General features: G+C 45.4%; 1 protein-coding gene across 2 annotated transcripts in view; it reads left to right on the forward strand.

Annotated features, from left to right (window-relative positions):
• The window catches only part of DDHD1 (DDHD domain containing 1), a 57,924-nt gene that overhangs the window by 11,681 nt on the left and 23,629 nt on the right, over positions 1-22,614 (forward strand). The window contains exons 2-5 of one of the 2 annotated variants that reach the window (XM_072337089.1): positions 1,971-2,144; positions 7,668-7,769; positions 13,707-13,835; positions 15,607-15,754. In XM_072337089.1, coding sequence (XP_072193190.1) covers positions 1,971-2,144; positions 7,668-7,769; positions 13,707-13,835; positions 15,607-15,754 — 553 coding nt within the window. The remainder of the gene's footprint in view (positions 1-1,970; positions 2,145-7,667; positions 7,770-13,706; positions 13,836-15,606; positions 15,755-22,614) is intronic. The other variant, XM_072337090.1, reaches the window with a different exon arrangement.

Raw genomic sequence — 22,614 nt, forward strand, 5'->3', positions numbered from 1 at the left:
TCACAGGTGAGTTTTCACACAGGCAGGGCCATCAGTGTCTGTTGGCGTTTTGGTCAGGCCAGCCAGACTGGTGTGGTCCATCTGGTGCTGTAGCAGTGACCAGAGCATTAAAACAGGCTTTGAGGATCTTGGAAGGGAGGAACAAGAGTGCATTGAGATGTGCAGGAGGTTGGGATGAGAGAAGCTGGGGGTCACCGGAGCCTTTGTTTCAGGGGGTTTGCTCCCTGCATCGTGCTGCATGCATGCTTACAGGGCTGCCTGCGGGTTTCCCAGTTATGGCTACAGTTGGGTAATCAGCAGAGCACCCATGCAGCACCCAGAGGTGATGCGGGCCACTTGCTCCAGTTATGCCCCAGCAGCTGCTTCTTTCCCTGCTGCTTTCCTTGCTGTGCTGCAGGAGCTGCCCAGCACCCAGAGCCTGCCCCGTTCCAGGTGCAAAACCAGGGCTGTCAGGAGGTGATCAGCATTTCTAGTATTGTAGAAACAATGTTGGCTTCTTCTAAGTCTTCTATGGAAAAGGTTTTGAAACTGGCTTTGGGACGTTCCCCTGCCCAGAGGGAAGATTATTGTAAGGAGATTTCCCTTTAGCCTTCCTAGCTTGTAGCTGCATTGGTCTAAGAGATGAAGAATTTGGAACATATGAGGGAGGTGCTTGCAGATCTCTGCTGCTTTTCATTCTCCCCTGTGAGCACCCAGTATGAAAGTACTTCACATCCTCCTGCTGACGGGCTGGGCATCTCTGCTTTCTGTTCTTGTGCTTGGGAACTATTTGTGCTCTCTGTTGGCTTTCCTGTTTCTTTGGGCTGTTTTTTTCCTTTGCATTTCTGTATCTACTTTTCCTTTACTATTTTTGTTTGTTTGTTTTTGCATCTGTTGTTGCTTTTCTCAGCTGTCCTTACCAGCTGCTTTCGCACCATCTGTGTAGGAATGGTTCTTTGAATGGTAAAGCCTTGGTGCTCTTTTTCCCTCCATCTCCTTTCTGAAGTCTCTCCTTTTGTGGCTGAGTGCTTCCTTGGGGAGCTGAGTTTGTGTGCTGTGTGTGTACATGTGTTCAGGTTGGCTATGAGGAAACATTTCTTTGCAGAAGGAGTAGTTCAGCAGTGGCACAGCTGCCCAGCGGTGGTGGGTCACCGTCCCAGAGGAGCTCAAGAACAGTGGAGATGTGGCACTGAAGGCCAGCAGGCATGGTGGGATGGGCTGGGGTTGGGCTTTGGGATCTCAGCGGTCTTTTCCAGCCTGTGTGGTTCTATGAAGTTCTGAGCTAAAATGGATAGTATTGTCTCATTGTGCTTGCAGGGATCTGTGAAAGGAGAGTTCTTACTCCCTGCAGTCACGGTACTGAATCTGGGTGTCAGTCATGGTTTGTTGAAGAGCAGTAGGTTCTAGCACCCACTTTTGGAGAGAACTCTGTTTTATCACATGGACAACACATGCCCAGCACCCAGCTTCCCTGTTTGGAGTGCTGGAAGTGAAACTAGAGGGACAGTGACTGAAAACAACCCCCACTGAGGACTGGTTGTAATTAAGAAATGGCTTCACCCTTTAAAATCATCCTTTATGTGAACTGATGCACAAATGGAGTTATCTTAAGTGGAGTTCCCAGAAGAAACAAGGCTCTGTGCAGTCAGGGCAAGCATGTGTGGTTTGCTTTCTCCTCCTTGCTCTGCATCTTCTTTACAACTTTAAACCACTGGTTCCTGTCGATCAAAGGAACACGAGTCTCACAAAGTTCCTCATTCTTTTTGAAGATGCAGGGCAGCCATGTAAAGAGGGGTAGAAATCCCATTTTTAACCCAACTCTAAATCAGTTTTGCAGAATATACATCTTGCTGTGTGTTCCTTGCATCCTCAAACACACTCAGCCCCATGGGGAAGACGTGGTGTTTCTCGGTGTGGTTGGGGTTTCCCTCCCTCTTATCTGCTGTCAGTTTGGGCTCTGTTGCATAAAGAATCTCTTGTTTGGTTTTCAGAAACGGAGAAGATTCCGGTGATGCGCGGGCAGTGGTTTATTGATGGGACGTGGCAACCCCTGGAGGAGGAGGAGAGTAACCTGATAGAGCAGGAGCACCTCAACCGCTTCCGGGGCCAGCAAATGCAAGAGAGCTTTGATATGGAAGTATCAAAACCTGTTGATGGAAAGGAAGGTAAGATTACTTTTCATAGCGTGTCTTCTGGACAGCTGGAGTCTTTTTCTTAACTAAGAACTTAATCTGGGATGGTTTTCTGTTCTATGTAATGGAGAAGGTTATAGGGTGCAGTTTGCTGTCCCCCTCTCCACTGTATCTTATTGTAGGATTTCCTGCTGCAGCACATTTGGTGAGCACTGTAAAATTACATTCACAGATAGACCCCTTGCTCCCATTTTGCTTAATGTTTCATATCTTTTAATTGTGTTTGAAATCTCATTTCAAAATGTAATCTCTTTATGGGCTAAGAAGTGTGTCAGTGTCTGAATGCAAACTGGCTATTAGCTCTCTGGCTGGTGTTCCTAATTTCTGCCCTAAAGGGAGCATCCGTTTTACAGATCACATTTCATTTTCCATTCCAGCTCAATCTGTGACTTTATTAGAGTAGTTTTCAGCTATGGTAAGTCTCGGGCATTCATTCAGTTATGGAAGTCCTTATGTTTCAATCACCAAACGGCTGAGGGTGTTCAGTTAGGATTCTTGGCAATCTCAGTCAAACACATTTAACCTTAAGAATGGTCTTCTGAACTCACCGTGCAGTTGAACTGGTTGCTCTGGGTAAACGTAGCACAGCAGAAGTGTATTATTTTTGGCTTTCACACTTTGCTTCTGTGTGTTGGTTGTCACTTGTTCAGCTTTCACCAAAGAAGAGCTGTGAGCACAGAGCCCTGGCAATAGGTTTCAGTGGCATTTTGGGCTATCCTTTACAAAGCTCAGATTCTGAATGCAGTTGAGGAATGGGAAAGATACAGCCCTTGTTATTTACAGAAATGTAAGAGCCTCCAGCCAGCAGGGACTTCTCTAAAGCTGAACTAAAACAATAACAGCGATGTATGCAGTCCCTTCAAAAGGGAGCAGCAGTCACCAATAACTCTCTATAGACTTTTTCCTAGTAATTGGGGAAGCTGCGGAAAAAAAAGTAATCAACAGTAAATGTGAAAAGTGGATTTTTCACCTTAATTAGCCGCTCAAAACATCTCTGGCTCTGGCTGAGATCCGTGATTGCCATCTGCACGTGGCGTGGGGGAAAGCTTTACAACTTGCATTGCTGGTGAAGTAAACATCATTAGTTGGAGAAGTGCTGAGTTCAGCTTAAACTGCTTAATTGCTTTGGTGCTGCAATTTGTTGTCATTGTGTCCCGTGTTAATACACCTTGGCCCCATCAAGGCTTACAGGTGACTGTTACCTAAGACTAATGAAAGCTGGGATAGACCTGTAGATACCACTGGGAGGCAAAATGGCTGTTCACAACACTATGATACAACCTTGTGAATGCTGAAAAGCTGGCAATCTTATCTGTCCCCTCAGCAAAAGGGAAGGCAGTCTGCTGATTTGCTGTTATAATGTCTGTTATTACCTAGGGATAATTACTTTATTGTTTGCTCATGCCTCATTACATCACAAATAATGAATAACAGTGAGGATCTTGCTGATGTTCAGCTGACAGTCTTGTTGGTTCCTGATTTTACCCCAGCTGTGTTTTAAAATGGTGGCAGCAGGTTGAAAAGTTAAGAGTAGGTTCCACTTATTTGCTTTCTTAATTCTGCTCCTGGATTGAAGCATCTTAAGATGGACATAACTAAGCTTTATCCAGGACTTTTGTTGGCCATAGACTGCCAGTGAATAATTGCCCCACTATTAAACTGCTAATGCAAGAATGCCTTCCTCTGGAAGTGCACAGCATCTCACAACAGTGGTCTTCTCCAAACTCAGCAGTGATGTGACTTCCTTGGGTGAATCATTTCTTAGGTCAGAACTCCAAAACGGAGCACTTTGCTTATTTCTTGGCATCATCAAAGCAGATTAATGTGAGCTTTAATTTTTTAATATCCAACTGATATTTGGATTTGAGATTTGGGTCCCAGATGAAGTTCCAGAGCTGTGTCTGCTGCTTGCAGAAATCAGACACATGTCTGATATTCCTGGAGGGGTGCTGAGCAGGAGGCCAGTTCCCCTCACCAGAGATGTCTGAAGTGCAGCATCATGTATATGAGATGTTGGCAGCTAACAGCTGATCCCCCAGGCCACCACAGAGCAGGCAGTGTGTGTGTGTGTGACTGTGCAGGATGTTCTCCTTCCTGCCCCAGACCAGGCCACAGGAGTGCTACCACAGCACCAGTGCAAGCAGAAGCTGCAAAGAAATCACCTCTCACCTCCTTAGCCTGACTGCCCTCAGAGTTTGCTTTGATCCTAAATGGATTTTAAGTACTTTGTTCAGCTTGCAGTGTTAGACTAGACAGAGGAAGAAACATTGCAATTCCAGTACAGCTGCAGGAGGAATCCACACTGAGGATGAGGAGCAGAGATTTGGCTGCATTTCTCTGACTGCTTTGTTGTAGAAGAGAATGACTGCAGCCTGTGCAAATCACCATTGTAATATTGGCAGATTCAGGACAGTATCTTCTAGCTTGCCATCACTTACGTAGCTTAGAAATCAATTTTTTGAGCAGAAGTAGTCCTCACGTTGTCATGTGGTTGTCGTACTGAGAGCTCGATGTTTGCTGCTCGAGTCCTTCCTAAAGCAGTCGGGTCTGACAACTTAAACCCTTCAGTGAGATGCTGCATTGCTGAAGCAATATCTGTGGGTGGACCACAGACTCCCAGCTCTGCGACTGTGCTGACATGCAGATGATGCTGGAGGCTTTGGGCCCTCACATTCTTTTGCCCACGAGTTGATGAGGTTTTTTTTCATCCGGGCTTTTTTGATAAGGAAGAGGGTTTTGCTTATCTTTCTTTGGGAAGGTTCATTCTTCAAGCTGAACATACGTAGATGAATATCAGCACAAGGCGGTAGGTGACATTTTGATCTAAATTCTTAGGTTCAAAAATTTAGATATAAATAGTGAAACGTGAAACTAAGGAGTTTATTTGGTCACGCTGAGTTGGCTGTCACTGCCTTCCTGCAGCACTACTGACCTTTCTTGTACTGTGCTTGTAGCCACGTGTGATGCTTAAATATGCTGCTGCTGTAAAATCACTATAAATATTTGAGACCTTTATTATAACACTTGTTCTGTGAAAGCAGTATTTAAAGTGAAAACATTTTGAAGGGGATACAAAAAGGGTATTGTAATACCTTGTTAGCAGACAGTAAGATTAAAATGTACAGAATAAAGTAAGATTTACAAGCTTAATTTCATGCACGCTAAGACAGTTTGTTCAGGACTTGCTTATCTGAAGAGCAGCATTCTCTAGCAACCTCAGTGATATCAAGGCCACTGTCAGATAAAAACAAAACCATGAACTTGGATAATAGCAAGTTCTAAAAGGATCTTAGGCTAGATGCTTTGCTAACATCATTTAGCCACAGTAAAGGCAGGGATGTTCTGCAGCTGAAGTGTTGCTTTCTCTCCCTTGCTGTGCGATGGGAGCCCACGCACCCCCTGCTGTGTGCTCCTGCAGCACGGAGGAGCTGTTAGCAGGCAGCACAGCTCCAGCTGCAGAGGGAGAGGAGCAGTGTCTGCAATACAGAGCAGTCTGTCATTGAGCTGCAGGTTAGCTGTTAGTGTCAGGTATAGTTAGGTACCCGTCTTTTGTTCCTCTGTAGGCTTTTCAAGAATATTTATGTGACCAGGGACAAGTGATGCTGGAAGTTTAATGTATGTGATAATAGAACAGGAACAGATGTAGCTGATTGTATTTGCAGACAGGTGGGGGAGCATCCATCCATAAAGATGCTCAGAATTCAGCTGGAAATTGCCGGAGCAACCTGATCCAAATGTGATATTGAATTCAACTGAAAAGCTGATCCTGTCTGTGAGAGAGTGGAGCAGATAACCCCCAGGAAGATCCTGCAGTGGCAATCAAAGCTGTGTTCCTGTGAGAGACTGTAGGAAGTGTAGGAAGCAATCCCACGAGTCAGAATTAGAGCACGTTTTATAATGCATCGATTTTGAAACCTCATGAGTTTCTGGGGTTTTGCTATGGGCTTCAGTGTGTCATTAGATGCCACAACAAGTATAGGAATTGTGTTTGGGGTTTGTGCTATTTTGCCTTAGGTTTCAAGTAGAGATTTCTCTGTTCATTTAGAAAAGAAAAAGGCACATTAACAGTAAGTTTTTGTCGCAGCTGCCTGTGTTAACCTTCAGAAAGGGAAGTCTCATTCATGCAGTCACAGCCAGGACCAGAAGGGATCTATGGAGATTGTGAAAGCAGCAGAGCCAATGAGGGCAGGTTGCCCAGGATGTTTCCATGGGGCTTTGATTATCTCCAGCAGAGGAGACTCCACAGCATCTCCGTGGGCAGTCTGTTCCTGTATTGCCACAGCCAGCACAGTATTCTGTAGGCTGAATTGTTCCATTGAGTCCCAATGCAGGAATGATGAGCCTAGTTTTCCTCTCCTGTAGAAAACTGATGTGCAGCAGTGATTTGCAGCATCTATATGAAGGATGCTGACAGAGCTGTGAGCTGAGAGTGTGAGGAGGTGTGAGATGACATAAGCATGGAATATCACTGACAAGTTGCTGGACTGCAGAGCATTAATTGCTTCTGGTCCCTGTAAGGGAGGATGTCACGTCAGTTGCATTTTCCCATTCTCCAGCAGGCAAGTTGATTTCCAGTCATTGCAGCCTCAGCAACGTTATGGATTCAGAAGCCCATCTGGAGACTCTGACTCCTCACTGGCTTTAAGCACACACCCTCCTGACTACATAAGGTTTTTGAGGCTCCTGATGTTTGCTTATGACCTGAGGCTGTTGGTATGAGTGCAGAAGGTGGGTTGGTAGGAGCTCAGCCTTGCTGTGTAAGTGCCAAGAGAAGCAGCCGTGTGACTCGATCTGCTTGGCAGCAGTTTCCCCCTTCCTTAAAGCATTCCTTCCATAATTGCACAGCACTGATGTGAAGGTAAGTCCATGAAAAAGAACCTTTGCCGCAGCTGTGTGGTGTTTCAGGAGTGAAGTAGAAGAAGTGAGAGTCTAATAGAAGCTGTGGGCTTGCCTTGCCATCCAAGGGAGGGTCCTGTTCACGGTGGGAGGGCTGTCAGAGACATAGTGCACGTGCTGCTGTGTTTCTCTGCACAGGTTTACAGTGGGATGTCTTTTCTAGTCTAGCTTGTAATGATTCTCTTGCAGCCTCTGGGGGAAATAATAGAGCTGTAATAATAATAGAACTCATCATTGAAGATGAGTTGTTGTTTATTTTTCCAAATGTTTCGAGTCTGCTTAGAAGTGCCTTTGTTCTGCGCTGTGCTGAGTTATGTATTAATGCTTTGGTACGCCGTAATGCAGAGGCACCCAGTGAAGCTGTATATGCTGTCACAGCTTTCCTTCCCTATATTGTGGTGTCACAACTGCTCACGAAGAGCAAAGAGATGTGTTTTGGCTGACGTGACCTGACGCTCGTGCTACAAAAGCAGTTGAAGTGTATGTGCTTTGTCAACACGTGTATCAACTCTGTTTCTTTTTTAATGGCAATGTTAATGAAAAAAGCAATGACACTCCTTTTAAAAATTTTACTTTGAAGCTCAGTGTTTTTACTTTTAGTTCTCTACTACCTCCCTCCCTTCTCCCTCCCTTCTTTGTTCAAATGGAGAGGATATAAGGAGAATTCAGATGCTGCATGCCTTAAACGAAAGCGTTCCCAAGGTACAGTAACTGTAGATTATTTTTTATCTTGTAGTACTCCTGGCATAGGAAGCTTTGCCTTCTAGTTTGCTCGTATCGGTTAAATGTGCTAGAATTACATGCTTCAATTTCTTGCACTGTGTTGTTGCCGTTTTCTCCACATGGGAAGGAAAAAGCACTGTGGGACTTAGGAGGAAAATAGCAGTGCTGTGAGTCGTAGAGAAAAGTAGATGCTAGCAATATCGTGCTGTAGTCTTTATTATAACTGCTCGTGGCTCTGATTAATAACTGTAAACTTTTTGTTCCTTACGCACCCGCTTTGTGGTTTGACTTTCTCAGTAAAGCAGAAGCAATGCTTTTAGAATCTCCACATGCCCAGCAGATCGTGCTGGGGAGGAACTGAATAGTTTTGTACTGGGCAGAATTTGGTTGGCTGCTCTTTGGATGATGGAGGAATCCTTAATTTTGTGTCGGAAGTTATTTTTCCTGCAGCTTTTTTTGTACTGGAATGAAAGAAGTCACCAGATCTAGGATGTGAAACAGGGAGGCTGTAGAGAAACCTGATCAAGGCTGCTGTAACGCAGGAGGAACTTTGGGCTTTGACACAGCTGATGTTGTGCCCATTTGCTTCAGCAGGGGGGAGCAGTTCTTACAGGAGCCGTTCAGGATCACAGAAGGTTCCAAAGCACTTCACCACAGATCTTTGCCACTGTTAAAGCTGGCAGTGATTAATCTCTTACTGACCACATTGTGGACATTGGAACCAGGCTGCTGCAGAATGCACCTTGGATTTAAAATGTCAGTGTGGGTTTAGAGTTATTCCTGTCCTACCGTATATTCTTTCAGTTCCTAGGAGTATTCTGAAGGATGAGGATCTACTTTGGTCTAAGTATTTGCCTTGGAATTCCTACCATCATATCTTCCTGTAGTTGAGTTTAAAATGTGAATGTCTGAAAGCAAAGTGATGCCTTGTGAACCAGTTCCTGCCTCTTCTCACACGTGGGACTCAGATCTGTTAAAGGTGAAAAGAATCATAGAATCATAGAATTACTCAGGTTGGAAAAGACCTTGAAGATCATCAAGTCCAACCGCAGCCCAACCAGTAGCCGATCTCTTAAAAAACAACCACGAAACAACACCACAACAACAACCCTCTGCTAAATCATATCCCTGAGCACCACATCCAAATGGCTCTTAAAAACATCCAGGGATGGCGATTCAACCACCTCCCTGTTTATCCCATTCTAGTCCCTAACCACCCTTTCTGTAAAGAAGTTCTTCTTAATATCCAACCTGAACTTGCCCTGGTGCAACTTGAGGCCATTTCCCCTCGTCCTGTCACTTGTCACTAGTGAGAATAGACCTGCCCCACTCTCACTGTAAGAACCTTTCAGGTACTGGCAGACGGCAATAAGGTCTCCCCTCAGCCTCCTCTTCCTCAGACTAAACAGCCCCAGCTTCCTTAGTCTCTCCTTATAGGGCTGATTCTCCAAGCCCTTCACGAGCCTCGTTGCCCTTCTCTGGACCTGCTCCAGTACCTCCATGTCCTTCCTGTGCTGAGGTGCCCAAAACTGGACACAGTACTCGAGGTGAGGCCTCACCAATGCCGAGTACAGGGGCAGGATGACTTTCTTAGTCCTGCTCACCACACCATTCCTGATACAGTAAAAGCAGTAACTTCTGTTGGGAAAAGTCAGAGAAGACTTGTGCCTTTTGCTTTGTAGTCATCCTTTTGAAATTATTTTGTATGTTATTTTTTCTCCAAATCGTGTTCGTTTGTAGCATCGAATAGATTTGAATTAAAGTTGCACATTGGGCAATTAGTGATGTTCTTGAGTCAGAAGCTGAAAATACCTGGGGGAAAAAACGAAGACAAGAATGGACTTTCAAGCATTGTAAACCTGTTCTCTGGTCTTGAGCTCTACCCGGAATGCCAGTGCCTTTGTGGAGCAGGTGGAGATAACATCAGCTCATAACACTTCAAAGATGCTTTTCCCTGTTGATTTTGACTTGCATTGACGCTCTGGTGGGAAAGAGTCACCCCATGCTTCGGTCTTGGCAGGTGGATGAAAGTGCCAAGTTAAAAGCAGGTGCTTTTAACCTTAAAGGGTATTTAATTTTAAGCTGCTGGCCCGGTGAGATGCCATCTTCAGGTCCTTGTCTGCAGGTGCCTTCTGCTGGAAGCATTCAGCTCCTGGAGCACTGCAGCCAGCATGCTGTTTGTGCCCACCATGCCCACATCCCTCAGTGCCACATCTCCATGGCTCTGCAGCACCTCCAGTGCCACCACTGCTCTGTGTGCTGCTGTGCCACTGCCTGACCACTCTTCAGAGGAGAAATCCAACCTGAACCTCCTCTGGCACAGTTTAAGGCCATTACTATACTTCTCTCTGCTGTCTTCCATCTGCAGCTGGGCTGTGGCTTCCATCTGTTTGTACTCTAGGTGTCTGTCTTGCCTGGGGGGGGAAAAGAAAGGAAGTTTAATTTCTCTTTCCTGAATACAAAGGCAAATAAAGCTTGATCTCATTTTCAGAGGCTTTGGCTTTTTATGCCAAACTGCAGAACTGAGCAGCGTGCAGAATACTGAGGGGTTTGGGCAGCAAGGAGAGGGGTACATGCAGTGACTCCTGCTAAGAAAGCTGCGCTTTCTTGATGTCAGAGAAGTAGTTCATGAAAACAAAGCTGCAAGAAGCCTGATCCAGAGGGATGTTCCTGTCCCATGGCTTTACCAGGAGGTGCTTTCATCTTCTGTGCAATCCACATAGACAGACAGAGTGCTCCAGGAGGACCGTGAGGCAGAGGAATGAACATGAAGGGCATTCATTCCCCTGTGCCCTACCTGCTGCCTGAGCTGAATGCTACAACTGCTTCGGTGAAACCACGGCACGCCTTGGTGACTTCCTGACACTCAGTGACATTGTTGGCTCCAGAGATGTCACTTTGACCACCTCTGTGCCAAGTAGGTGGTTTATATCACAGTCAGCAGTTCGGTCTGAAAAGAAAATGTATATTGTTATCATCTCATCTTCAGGAATAGATCATTCTCTCTTCCTCAGGTTTGAAATAGCAACAGCAGTGTTTGTTATCCCACGCCTGGAAAACATGTTTATGTTTTTTGGTTTTATTTTATTTTTAAGTGATTATTTTCACATTGCTATCAAATCTTCTCCAAAGACGTGTTTGTTTCCTGCCTCCCTGTTAACAAACTTTGTGAATGTCAGCAGTAAAAGCCCCTTTCATTAGGGGTAGGCTTTGAGTCTTGAGTCTCATGAGAATCCTAGAATGGCCTGGGTTGCAAAGGCCCACAGTGCTCATCCAATTCCAACCCCCTGCTGTGTGCAGGGTCACCAACCAGCAGCCCAGGCTGCCCAGAGCCACATCCAGCCTGGCCTTGAATGCCTGCAGGGATGGGGCATCCACAGCCTCCTTGGGCAACCTGTTCAGTGCGTTGGGTTTTCTCACTTGGGGATATGGATGAAGCAGTCCGGGTTGGAGGATAAACTGACATCCCAGTGTTTTTGAGAGTCAGAACTGGGACACAGAAGATCTCACCCCATCTCAGGAAGCACATGGGTTGGTCTGTGGAACGGGTGCATCAATCCTCAGGCAGACTGTTCAAGCAGGGCATCCCAGGAAGGAAAACTGAGAAACAAGAACTGCTTATTTTAAACATTTTCTTTTGGGTTTTATGGGGGAAGGGAAGGATGTATAGAATCCAAGTGCTGAAAAAGATGTATTTATACATATTTGTACCTGGCCTTGAAGGTGATGTGTATCTACCTTGACAGCACATCTCAGGGAGGTAAGATATTCTGTTCCCAAGAGACAAGGCAGCACAGTCCTGAACCTTACTGATGGTTTCCTGTGGTGCTGTTAGAAGCAGACCCAATTTTTCAGGTTCCCTTTTGAATGCATTGCTAAATATCCAGTGAGACAGTGTTGGATGTTCACTTGCAGTTCCTTAGTGCATGCATGCACAGGTTGGAGTTTATTTCAACTTGTCCTTCAACACAGACACTTTGGAAGAGGAACGTAGGAGGGAAAGTTAGGATTTATTCGTTCCAGGTGAGAATAATGAATGCAAAATGGAGAAAATCAGCCACTTTCTGTATTTCCTTTCCAATGAAGAGGCTGGACTTGATTCCAGAAAGCACTTGAGGATCTCTGCTCCTCACACTGCTGCTTCTTTCAATGGTAGCAAGCAGTTCATTCGGAGACTTCTCTGCTTCTTCCTGTGCATGCTCAGAATCTTGAGCATGACGTTCTCCATCGGCATCGTGCTTCCAGTGCTGCTCTGTCAGCTTCCCCAGAAATTACTGAGAGAAGCATTTCACAGAATTCACGTGGAACAAACCTCTGCTGCTAAAGACCTGCTGAGTGGGTGCATTAAAAGGCTACAGCGATCTTGGGCTCGTGGGTAGAGGAATTAGCAGCCAGCCAGAAGGAAGTGATGTGCCTTTGCCACTGGACTGCTCGCCTCCCCGCACATCGCAGCCCGCTGCATTGGCTCCACATCTGAAAGCTGTTGTTTTGCTACGAATTTCCTTTCTTCTCCAATTCTAAACTGAGATCTCTGGATAGGAGCTTGTCTCTTCACCTGCAAGGTTACTTAGGAAAAACCGCTTGGCTTGTTCGTTGTGTTCTCGCTATGTTACTTCTTGCTCTATGTTGCTTCAGCCCAAGCTGCCACATCTAAGCCAGGCTGGCTTCCCTCCTTATTTGCCACTGTAAAACAGCAGCGTAGTTCTACTTGTTGTGAATCAGCTGTTAACTGTGGTAGAAGGGGGCGACCCTTTTCTAATCTCCTTGTTTCTCAGAGTCTTCATTTGGGTTTTCCTCAGGCTACTTTGGGGCCGTCTGCCTTGGAAAAGAGAGAAAAAAGGCTTCAGGGGAAAGGTTAATTAATTAATTTGAGCCAAAAGAAACTTAAAATAGGAAGCCATGATGGCTCATGCTTTCTCAGAATGTTTTTTGACTACAAGAAATTAGGGAGCTTCAAGTAAAGGACAGAATCGAGCTGAGCTTGTTATGGAAAAAATAACATAAAACCCTTGTGAGTGTTTTCCATGGCTACGCAGCCTTTTCAGTAAGACCCATGATGTGGTTAAACAACACAGGGCTATTGCTGTTAGCTGTCAGCTCTCCAAATGCCAAATGTTGCACATTGGCTGAGACCTGAGCAGCAGATTTCCAAGCACAGGTGATAGCCGTGTTGCTGGTAATACAGCATCAGTGATGCTGCTTTGCACACAGAGCTCAGCTGGGAGATTCTGAGTTGCATTATTACGTGCCTGCTGCGCTTCACCCCAGCAGTCAGGCAGTGTGTCATGAGGTTGGTTCCAAATCTGGAAAGCACAATCACAGCATAATAAACACTAGAGCTCTTAGGAGCTTTTTGAAAGAGCAAAATTCAGCTCTGTGCCAGAAATTGCTCATTCAGAGGCTTTCTCATTGAACCACATTTTCAGCTCCCGGACAAATGAAAGAGTAGCGGAAGCAATGGAGCCTTCTCATAGTGGAGCCCTGAAAGCCTCCGTGTTACTCTGGTGCTCCGTAGCCTTGGTCAGAAGCAGGGATCCCACTGTATGGCTGCAGGAGGGGCAGCAGTGCAAGTGTACTTACCTAGCAGAAGCGCAGCAGTCAGCAGTATTGTGGGGGTGCACCTCCCCCCTCATTTTTTGCTTTCAGTTAAGGATAAGCTTTAGAAGCCTACCAACCCAAAGGAGGGTGCGGGGGGATGGTGTGCAACGTCCTCAGGGGTACTATCCAAACTGCTCTTTGTTCTGGTCAGATTGATCCTACATGTAAAAGCTTTCCAAGGTAAGAAGTAGTATGGATTTAGGTGTAATAGAGCAGTAGATATAAATGCGTGTGTGTGAATTATCCTTCTCTCTGTTTGAAGAGGCTTTTGTTTTCCCCTTACCCATCTAAATTCAATGTTGTTCCTTTTTGCTGCAGCTATTCATAGTCTAAAGTTGAGTCGCAACCATGTGGACTGGCACAGTGTGGATGAAGTGTATCTGTACAGTGATGCAACAACATCTAAAATTGCAAGAACTGTTACACAAAAGTTGGGGTTTTCCAAAGGTAATATTTCTCAGAGTTTGTCAAAAGATATTGCAAATATCTGTATCTGAAGTTTCTATATGTGACGGGCCCCTTTTTGCTGGTGGGTTTTTGTGGGGGGGGGGGGCGTATAGTGGGTTCCGGAGGTTGCCCTGCATAATTGTACCTAGACATGGATTGGTTTTGTTACGTTTGTTCCTTATTGCTTTGGAAGCAGCAGTTTGCATGTACTTACTGCATGGTGCTGATGCTGCAGTGGCAGTGCCTAACAGCCACAGTGTAAGAACTGCAGTTGCCTTTGCAACCTTAGCTTCCTCTCTGTGTATTTACATACCATGATGTGCTCCTTAAATACACAGCTGGACCTCCCCCTCTTGCCAGCATTTGCCTTTTTCAGATCATTAAACAGACCCGTGAACTGAGAGGAGGGGCGAAGCAGTTCCATCTAGATGGAGAATATTGTCTGTAGGAATCCAGGCTCATTTTAGCTCAGAATGACCAATTTTATAGCTGGTGAGGCTGCAACAGTCATGAGAGAGGGTGTTCCTCTTCAGAGCAGAGGCAGATTGCTGCCCATCTGGAATAGTGGGACTCATCCTCCCTGCCATGCTGCTCCTGCACACTGCTGGACTACAAAAACAAAAAGAGGCACGAGCTGCTTTTGTTTTCTTCCTTGGTTTTTGAAGAGACGAGGTCAGGTAACAGGTCTGGCTTTCATCTGGTGCCTCTCCTCTGTAATTATTGCCCTCTTAACCCACAGGGCTCTTGGCTGGACACTTAATTAATGTTTGCCAAGAATTAATATAATTTAAGGCTGTCGTTGCACAAGTTTCCAGGAGAGATGAAGTGTTCTATATCCACAGTGTGATTCTGGACAGCATGAAATAGATAATTTAGACATTCTGTCCTAAACAGTTTGGGAGGAGAAATAGCAAATAGAAGCTCCTTGATAAACCTGTCGCATATAAGAACTGCTCTCGCTATTTTTGTTGTGTTTTCCTCCTCCTTTGAACCAAAATGAGTTGCTTCTTGCTGTTTTTTTGCCCATGAGGAGCGATGCTGCCTTAATCTGTGTGGCTATCCGAAGGGCTCGGCTGGATGCGTGCTGGTGTCGCACAGCTCTCATGGCAGGCTGCTGCCTTCTGTATGGCTCTGTCACTAGAGGGGGATGAAGCCACGCTGTGCCCATGGGTTTCAGCAGCCACCTGCAGGGTGATGCAAGGATATCCATATCTGCTTGCAGAATTGGCTTTTGCTTTGGCCAGTGAACTGGAGAATGCCTGCGGAAACGTGGGGCTTAATTGGCTGGAAAAAAACGTACAGTTTGTCACTTTTAGCAGGAAAAAATCTAAAGCTTTTCAACCACCCCCTCTAATGCCATCAGAAATTGAGTGACGGTGAGTAGCTGTCTGATGGCGAGGTCGTTTCAGTGATCGCCTCCTGGGGAAGTAAGGTGGAGATATAAGAAACTCTAGTGGCTGAGATCTGTAGAAGAAAAGCATTATGTAATAGAAGTTAATGGACAATCACACAACTCTTCTCTAGGAAGTCTCTTCACAGTGGAAATGCCTTCTGATACCTTGAGTGACAGAATTAACATCACCTGATTGCTCAGATCTCCCAGGAGTTGAAAAGTGCAGATTACTAAGATACATACTGAACCTTTCTGTGTAATTGTATTTTCACAATACTTTTTAATGTCTTGGTCTGGGACAAATTAAGCTTCTGTCAACATGTGAGACCATTGCATTTCATAGAATGTAACTGATCTAGGATCATGTTTTTTCTGCAGCTTCAAGTAGTGGGACAAGGCTACATAGAGGCTATGTAGAAGAAGCTACGTTAGAAGACAAGCCACCACAAACTAGTCACATTGTGTTTGTTGTGCATGGTATTGGGCAGAAAATGGACCAAGGAAGGATCATCAAAAATACAGCTATGTGAGTCCTTCATAACGTTTGCAATAGCAACTCTAACCTGAATAAAATGCTGACATTGTAAATGACAGCAGATCCTTCAGCTTAAGCTCTATCTCCTCCTATTTCCTTCTCCCCCTGTCCCCCTGAGTCATTGCTCTTTATACTGTGGGTGCATTGCTTTCTATGTTAGCTCAATGTGTGAGCCTAGGGAGAGTGGCTTCAAGCCAGAAGAGCAAGGATGTATTTTGTTTTCCTGACTGACACTGCTGACTTCTAGGGGACTGTTCAGTGAATTTCAAGCACCAGCTCACAGTCACTTTGCCAAGTGAGGAAACATTTTCATTTGACCAAAATCAAGGGGAATCTCCATTGCTCCTGCAGGTTGTCAGAAGAGCAAACAAGTGAAGTGTGTGCTGGCAAGAGTGAAAGTGAGGAGCTAGAACGAATGCTGGTGTTTGTAACAGTGCCGAGTTACTTAATATGGTGGGAAGCTGTTGCTGAGAATCTGTTGATGGAGTTCTGTACACAGAAGCTTGATGAAAGGCAAAACATAATGAAATGCTTATGGGGTCTTTTCATTAAACACCTTTTGTGCAGCTTGGTTTGCAGATGGGTTTGGATTTGACACCTGAGCTAACTCGGGAGGCCACTTACAGCGCTGGTGAATGGGAGGACACAGTGCTGAGTTACTGGGAATGCTGTCCCTGAACATAGTTCTGTTGAACATTAGGAGCTGGGAGGTCCTGATGACAGAACTGAGGAGACAAGCTGGTCTTAAGGTTGGTTAGCTGAAAGAAGGGGCTAAAATGCGTTAGCTGCAGATGTGTGTTGTGCAGATGGTTTAGTACGTGTGTCCCAAATAGTTCCACATTCCATCAAAGCCAGCAGCAGTAGCAGCATGCCCACTGCCTCTTGTGGAGGTGTGATGTGGAGTTGATTTCATGGTAAGAACTTTGTGACCCTCCCTTTAAACCCTGTGCAGCACTCTAGATTGGTGCTTATGTGAGTGACTGAGGTGCCATTGCTCCTTATGTCAGCAGGCTCTCCAGCTTCTGCAGCTCACTGTTCTGCTCTGTCATCCTCGGCTATAGTAGAGTGGGCCTCTTGATTTCACTGCTGTCATCTGTCATCTCAAAGCAACAACCTGCAATTCCCTGCTCTCCTCATGCTAGCACTTCAATGCTCTAATTTGTGGTGTTTTAGGAGCAAGTGGGCAAAACCACTGAGGAAGAAATCCACAGCCCTCGATAAAAGCCTGAAGCTGGTCACCAAAATACATGTAAAACCTTTTAGTTTTTTAGGAGCCAATTGCATTGGCAATGCAGATATCCTACATGTGGGTTGCTGGTTTAACAGCCACCAGCAGTCATGAAGTCGTTAAGATTTTTTACTTTCTCTTTCTACTCCATTGTGCATTGAAAATGCATTTGGGGTTTGTGTGTGTGGATTAATTCCAGCTCATGACAAAGTGCAGGTGTCCATTCCATAAGAAGCCTCACTACAAATGGCAGCACATTATATGAAATCACAGCATGGCCTGGGTTGCAAAGGCCCACAGTGCTCATCCAGCTCCAACCCCCTGCTGTGTGCAGGGTCAGCAACCAGCAGCCCAGGCTGCCCAGAGCCACATCCAGCCTGGCCTTGAATGCCTGCAGGGATGGGGCATCCACAGCCTCCTTGGGCAACCTGTTCCAGTGCGTCACCACCCTCTGATGAGGGTGAAAAACTGCCTCCTAAGATCCAACCTGAACCTCCCCTGTCTCAGTTTCAAACCATTCAAGCATGAGCTTTTGTGCTTCAGCTAATTTCACTCTGGTCTCAGAGTCCCTCGAGAGATATCAGGCAATCATTTGGCATTGCATAATGCTTTAAAATGCGACTTACTGGCATAAATTGTGTATTCTGTGCGAAACCTGCAAAGGAAAGCATCATGTTAGATGGATTTATTTATTTCTTGACTGATTGGTGGGGAGGATCCCATATGTTCTAGGGAGGGATTTTAGAAGCAATGTCTGCCAGACCAATGCAGTGGCAGTTCTCACGAGCCATGCTAACACTTTCTGTTAGCACTTCCATCTGTGATAAGTCTGTATATTCTTTTTACTTCTTTTTGCACCAGGAACACAAGAAGTGAAATGCTGCCTTCTGAGCATGGACAAGGATGGGGAGATGTATTTTTTGACCTTTAAGACTTCTAAGTGCACTCTAAGGAGGAAATATTTCAGTATTGTTTCCTTTAAAATGGACATGGTTTAGTAGGAAACCTGTAGTTGCAGCCATGCTGTCTGTATAACGTCATTGCCCATCATCACCACCATTCCTTCTTCCTTCCCTCACTAATGTCTGGGTACAACCAGCAGCTGCAGACACATTAGCAGCCCTCAGAGCTCATGAAAGCTCTGAAAGACTAGTGTGTCACTTGGGATATTGATGTTCCATTGTGGGAATGAGGGATCCAGACTGGGAGAGAACAAAGACAAGGCTGGTTAGAGGGGACATGTAGGCCAACCACCAGGCCGAGAAGCAGATGGACTCTCACGGTGTCTCTTCTCCTAGGCCTTCAGGAGACACCCAGGATGCTAGTTTAGTGTCACGCTGTATAGTTTATTACACACCGGGATGCTGCTGCAGGTACGAGTAGGTGGCATCCATGTCTTTGATAGGCAAGTAAGCGTAGTGCCTGCTGTACGCCGTTATCCCAGTATTCAGGTAGGTAGAAAGAAGCAGCACACTCCATGATGCCTCTCATTGCTTCGGTGTGGTGCTTGTGGGGTGTCCAGAAGGAGATCTCCCTTCTCCCATACCTCTCTCCTGCGTTATATCTTTGCCACGTACACGTATTCTGGCATCATTCAGATTCAATCTACCCTGGTATAAAACCTTTGTATATTGTTCAGCCTGTGTGAGAGCAGCACTTGTATTCATAGCACAAAACCATTGCCCCACTTGGGCAAGTGGCCTTAAAATAAAAAGAAAACAAAGTGCAGAAGTGCATCTTATAACTCAGACATGGAATTCTCTGCCTGCGACACAGTGGGCTGAGAGGCACAACCAGAGCCCAATTGATTTGCTGTCCTCGGATTACTGCCTCGGGAAGAAACTGATGCACCTCCTGATGTATCTGCCTCATTAGGCAGATATTGTTCAACACAGAGCTGAAAACAGAGCTCTGCTTCCAGGGTAATTTAAAATTGTATGCACTAATTTCATTAAGAAATGGAGTTCAGCCTCCTCATTAGTGTGGTTCGATGCTGGGGTTGCAGGGTGTCTTGTAAGTAGGTAAATGGAAAAGATGCATTCTATCAATGTTTGAGCGAACGGGTCTGAGCTGTGACACGATTTTGTTTCTGCACAGTACAGTTAAACACATTTATTGTCTAAATGTAGCATGGCAGCTGGTACAACAAGCTGCTCCTGTCAGTGCTGATATTAACAGCAAGACTCGTCTGAGAAGAGACAGTACCTCCTCCAGGCTGGAACAATGATTCAGCTGACCTGCTGTGAGCAGAATAACGAGCTGCGAGTTGTTCCAGAAGAAAAGGAAATAGGGTTTTTGTAACGGGAGAAGATGCCACATTCTGTATTTCCATGTAACAGAAACCAAGATAGGATGGCTTAGTGCTCTTTGCTGGCAGTTTTGGTTTCCCATCAGGTGCATCATTCTGGCGTCACGTGACTTCTGAGAGGATGCAATGCGGACGTTAACAAATAAGAATCATTTGGTTCATCCTGTTGTCTCACCGCACCTCGCTCCTATCGTCTTCTAAACTCCTGTGCTTAAAAACTGAATGGAGCTCTGTGTGTTTGCACAGCAGCTGTGATGTTATGGTGCTCCCCGACTGCTCTTTCTCCAGGCCTGGTGTCTGTCTGCCTCTCTCTGAATCTCGTTTTGATCCAGATTCCAACTTGCCTTTGCTGCAGCTCACAGCACAAAAATCGCTGTCTGTGCGATGGCGTCATCTTGGCACTGCACAGCCACCAATTACGTCTTTATTGCATGTCCCATTAGTAAGCTTTTTAATTGTGGATTGTCATTATAACAATTACTTCAGAATGGCTATTTTGGTAAATTTCCAATTATATGCAAGCCCTTGCAGAGCACAGAGCATCTCAGAGCCCTTCCAGCCCTTTAAATGTTTGCTGCTTGGATCTTAAATCCAGATTTCCCATGCGTTTCTTTTTGTAAGCTTTTCAGGTATTTGGCTGTTGTGATTATTCTCCATCTCAAAGCTTGCATTGCGCTGCATGCACACTGTGTGTTTGTGTTCCGTTCTCTGGTGCTGGTAATAACTGAAGGTTCTTCTGAAATTAAGCATGCAAATAGTAGTGGTTGTTGTACCAGCCTCAACTCGAGCTTTCTTTGAAAGGCAGATGAGGAGTTCAGCCCAGGAGGTGAAAGGTGATGCTTAGGGTATTAATAGTCCTGTAGGAGCTTGTGCTGTGTGCATTAATAAGTTATCTGACACGTGAGTGCATGTTGGACCAAAGCTACAGTAGGCATTACGTGCATCTCTGCACACGTCTGTTCTTCTTCCCTTCTTCTCCCCAGTCCTTTCCACTGCCCAAAATTGCACCTATGCTGCCAACAGCAGCACAGCTGACTCCATGCTCCTGTTATGATCCGGATCACTGCAGTTACTGAGGAGCTAGAACCCCTTCCAGAATAAGGGAGAGAGCAGTGAGGAGGCAGGGTAGGGAACGTCTGACCTGCTTTGCTGCCAAAACCAGCATCTCACCAAAGGGCAGCCTTGCTGCTGTCTGTAAGCTGTGCCAGGTAGGGAGGCACTGGGAGTACCTGAACTGAACCTCTGCAGTCTCCCCTTGGGGATCCCGTTGTCGTTACCTAACATTTTAGGCTCCTTTGATCACGCAGAGCCCCGTTAATCTTGAAAAGGATGAAGTATGAATCACGATTATGTTCACTTTGGTTGTCTCCTAGAATTTGCAGCTTTCTTCTGAAGTAAAATGAGTCTCCATATGTCCTGGAAGAGCACTCTGAATGCCTTAAGGTCTGAGAGCAGATGAATACCCAGAGCACAGTGGCAGAGGACAACACGTGTTTTACAGGTGCTCTTTGAAGTCTGCCTTGGATAAAACTGGAGTTTGCATTTCTGAAATGCAGCTGAGCTTTTGAACGTGGTGTTACTTTTATTTCCTCTGGCTTCAGCAGAACTCGGTGTTTATAGCTCATACCCACTGCTCACACTTTGACTTAGCAGACATAGCTTAAGCCAGCCCCATGTTTTCCCAATAGCTTGTGGTATTATCTCCTCAAGGAGGTGTGGAGTGCTGGGCTCTATTGACGGAGCTCCAGAGTGGTGAAACCAATACAGGAATGCTTTTGAAGCAAAATGTTTCTCCTATGAGGAAAAGCTGAGGGAACTGGGCTGGTTTAGCTTGGAGAAGAGAAGACTGCAGGGAGACCTCATTGTGGCCTTGCAGTACTTGAAGGGAGTGTATAAACAGGAGGGCCACATCCAGCCTGGCCTTGAATGGTAGCAGGGATGGGGCATCCACAGCCTCCTTGGGCAACCTGTTCCAGTGCATCACCACCCTCTGGGGGAAAAACTTCCTCCTAAGATCCAACCTCAACCTCCCCTGTCTCAGGAGCTCAGGGGCTGAGGTTGACTGATGTAATGCCTCCAAAATCCGAGACCGTTCCTCATGCTTGGCTGTGGGCTGTCTGGTTGAAGAGTGTCTGTAGGGATGATTTGGGAACAAACAGAGTACAATGTTCTACCCTTCAGGTGTTTTGCTGCATTACCAGCTATCAAGGGGATCTTATAAAATCTGTGCACTAGATTAATCTTATTGTAGCTGGTTTCTTTTTGTACCAGTTGTGTGTGCTCTACAGAAGTAAAATGAGTGCCATAGTGACTAAAAAAGAAAGGAAATTAAAAGTAATAATTGTAAATGCATTAATACATCTTTGGAATATACTTTCTTATGCAAGGATATCTACCTATGTCAGTATGATGGCGTTATTTCATTGCTTTAGTCAGAGAGAGGCAGCCAAGTGTGTTTTATTTATGGTGAGTCTCAAAAGTATTTATTTTCAGGCCATTACTTCTTGCTTGCAACGCAGCAATACGTCTCAGTGCTTTCCGAGGCATGCGTTGCATCTGTGCTCAAGTGCATTTTCTCTTAGAAAAATCATAAATTCTGGTTGTTCCGGTGTGCTGGGATATATAGATTTAAGTAATTGTTGCTTTGGGGTCAATATTTCAGCTTCCGTTTGTATTGGAAAGGGGAATAACTGTGCCTGGTTAGATGAGGATTTATCACTTCGGTTAGTGTTAATTTCACAAGTGGTTGGGGAGTCTTGCCAGCTAATAAAACAGCTGAAAACATTAGGGTTTTGTTAAGCCAGAAGGCATTCAATTAAGAAAAAAAACCCAAATAGCAAAGCAGAGATGCATTGATATAGCAGGTGTTTTGTGTATGAGCGTAGCCACGCTGCTTAGCAATTACATCGCAGCTTGGATCTGAATTTGTAATACAAAACTGTTGATGAAAACCAGTGGGAGATGCCATGTAGGGCCATTCGCTGTGCTTGAGATGTGCTGCCCTGGGAATTGGCCTTCTAATGTGTTTTAATGGCTTTGTGACTCTTGGTTGGCATCAGGTCAGTGTGACGTTGCTGCTGTAATACAGTGGGGGATCTTTCCGGTTGCATTTGTCCAGTAGCAGAGCTGGATTATCTAAGGAAGTTCAGATTTAGGCAAAGAAATGATATATTTTTTTCTAACTCCATGGTTTGTGATCTGCAAAACGTCAGTCACTGGTCTTAAAGCATTAACCAGCTCTTGAAGGTTAAGTGGCAGTGTGGCATAGCGAGCAGAGGAGCACGCTTGGACATAGACTGAGAACCGCATTTGGTG

This window comes from Excalfactoria chinensis, chromosome 5 (assembly GCF_039878825.1).
Source record: "Excalfactoria chinensis isolate bCotChi1 chromosome 5, bCotChi1.hap2, whole genome shotgun sequence".
In the NCBI taxonomy this organism is placed as follows: Eukaryota; Metazoa; Chordata; class Aves; order Galliformes; family Phasianidae; genus Excalfactoria; species Excalfactoria chinensis.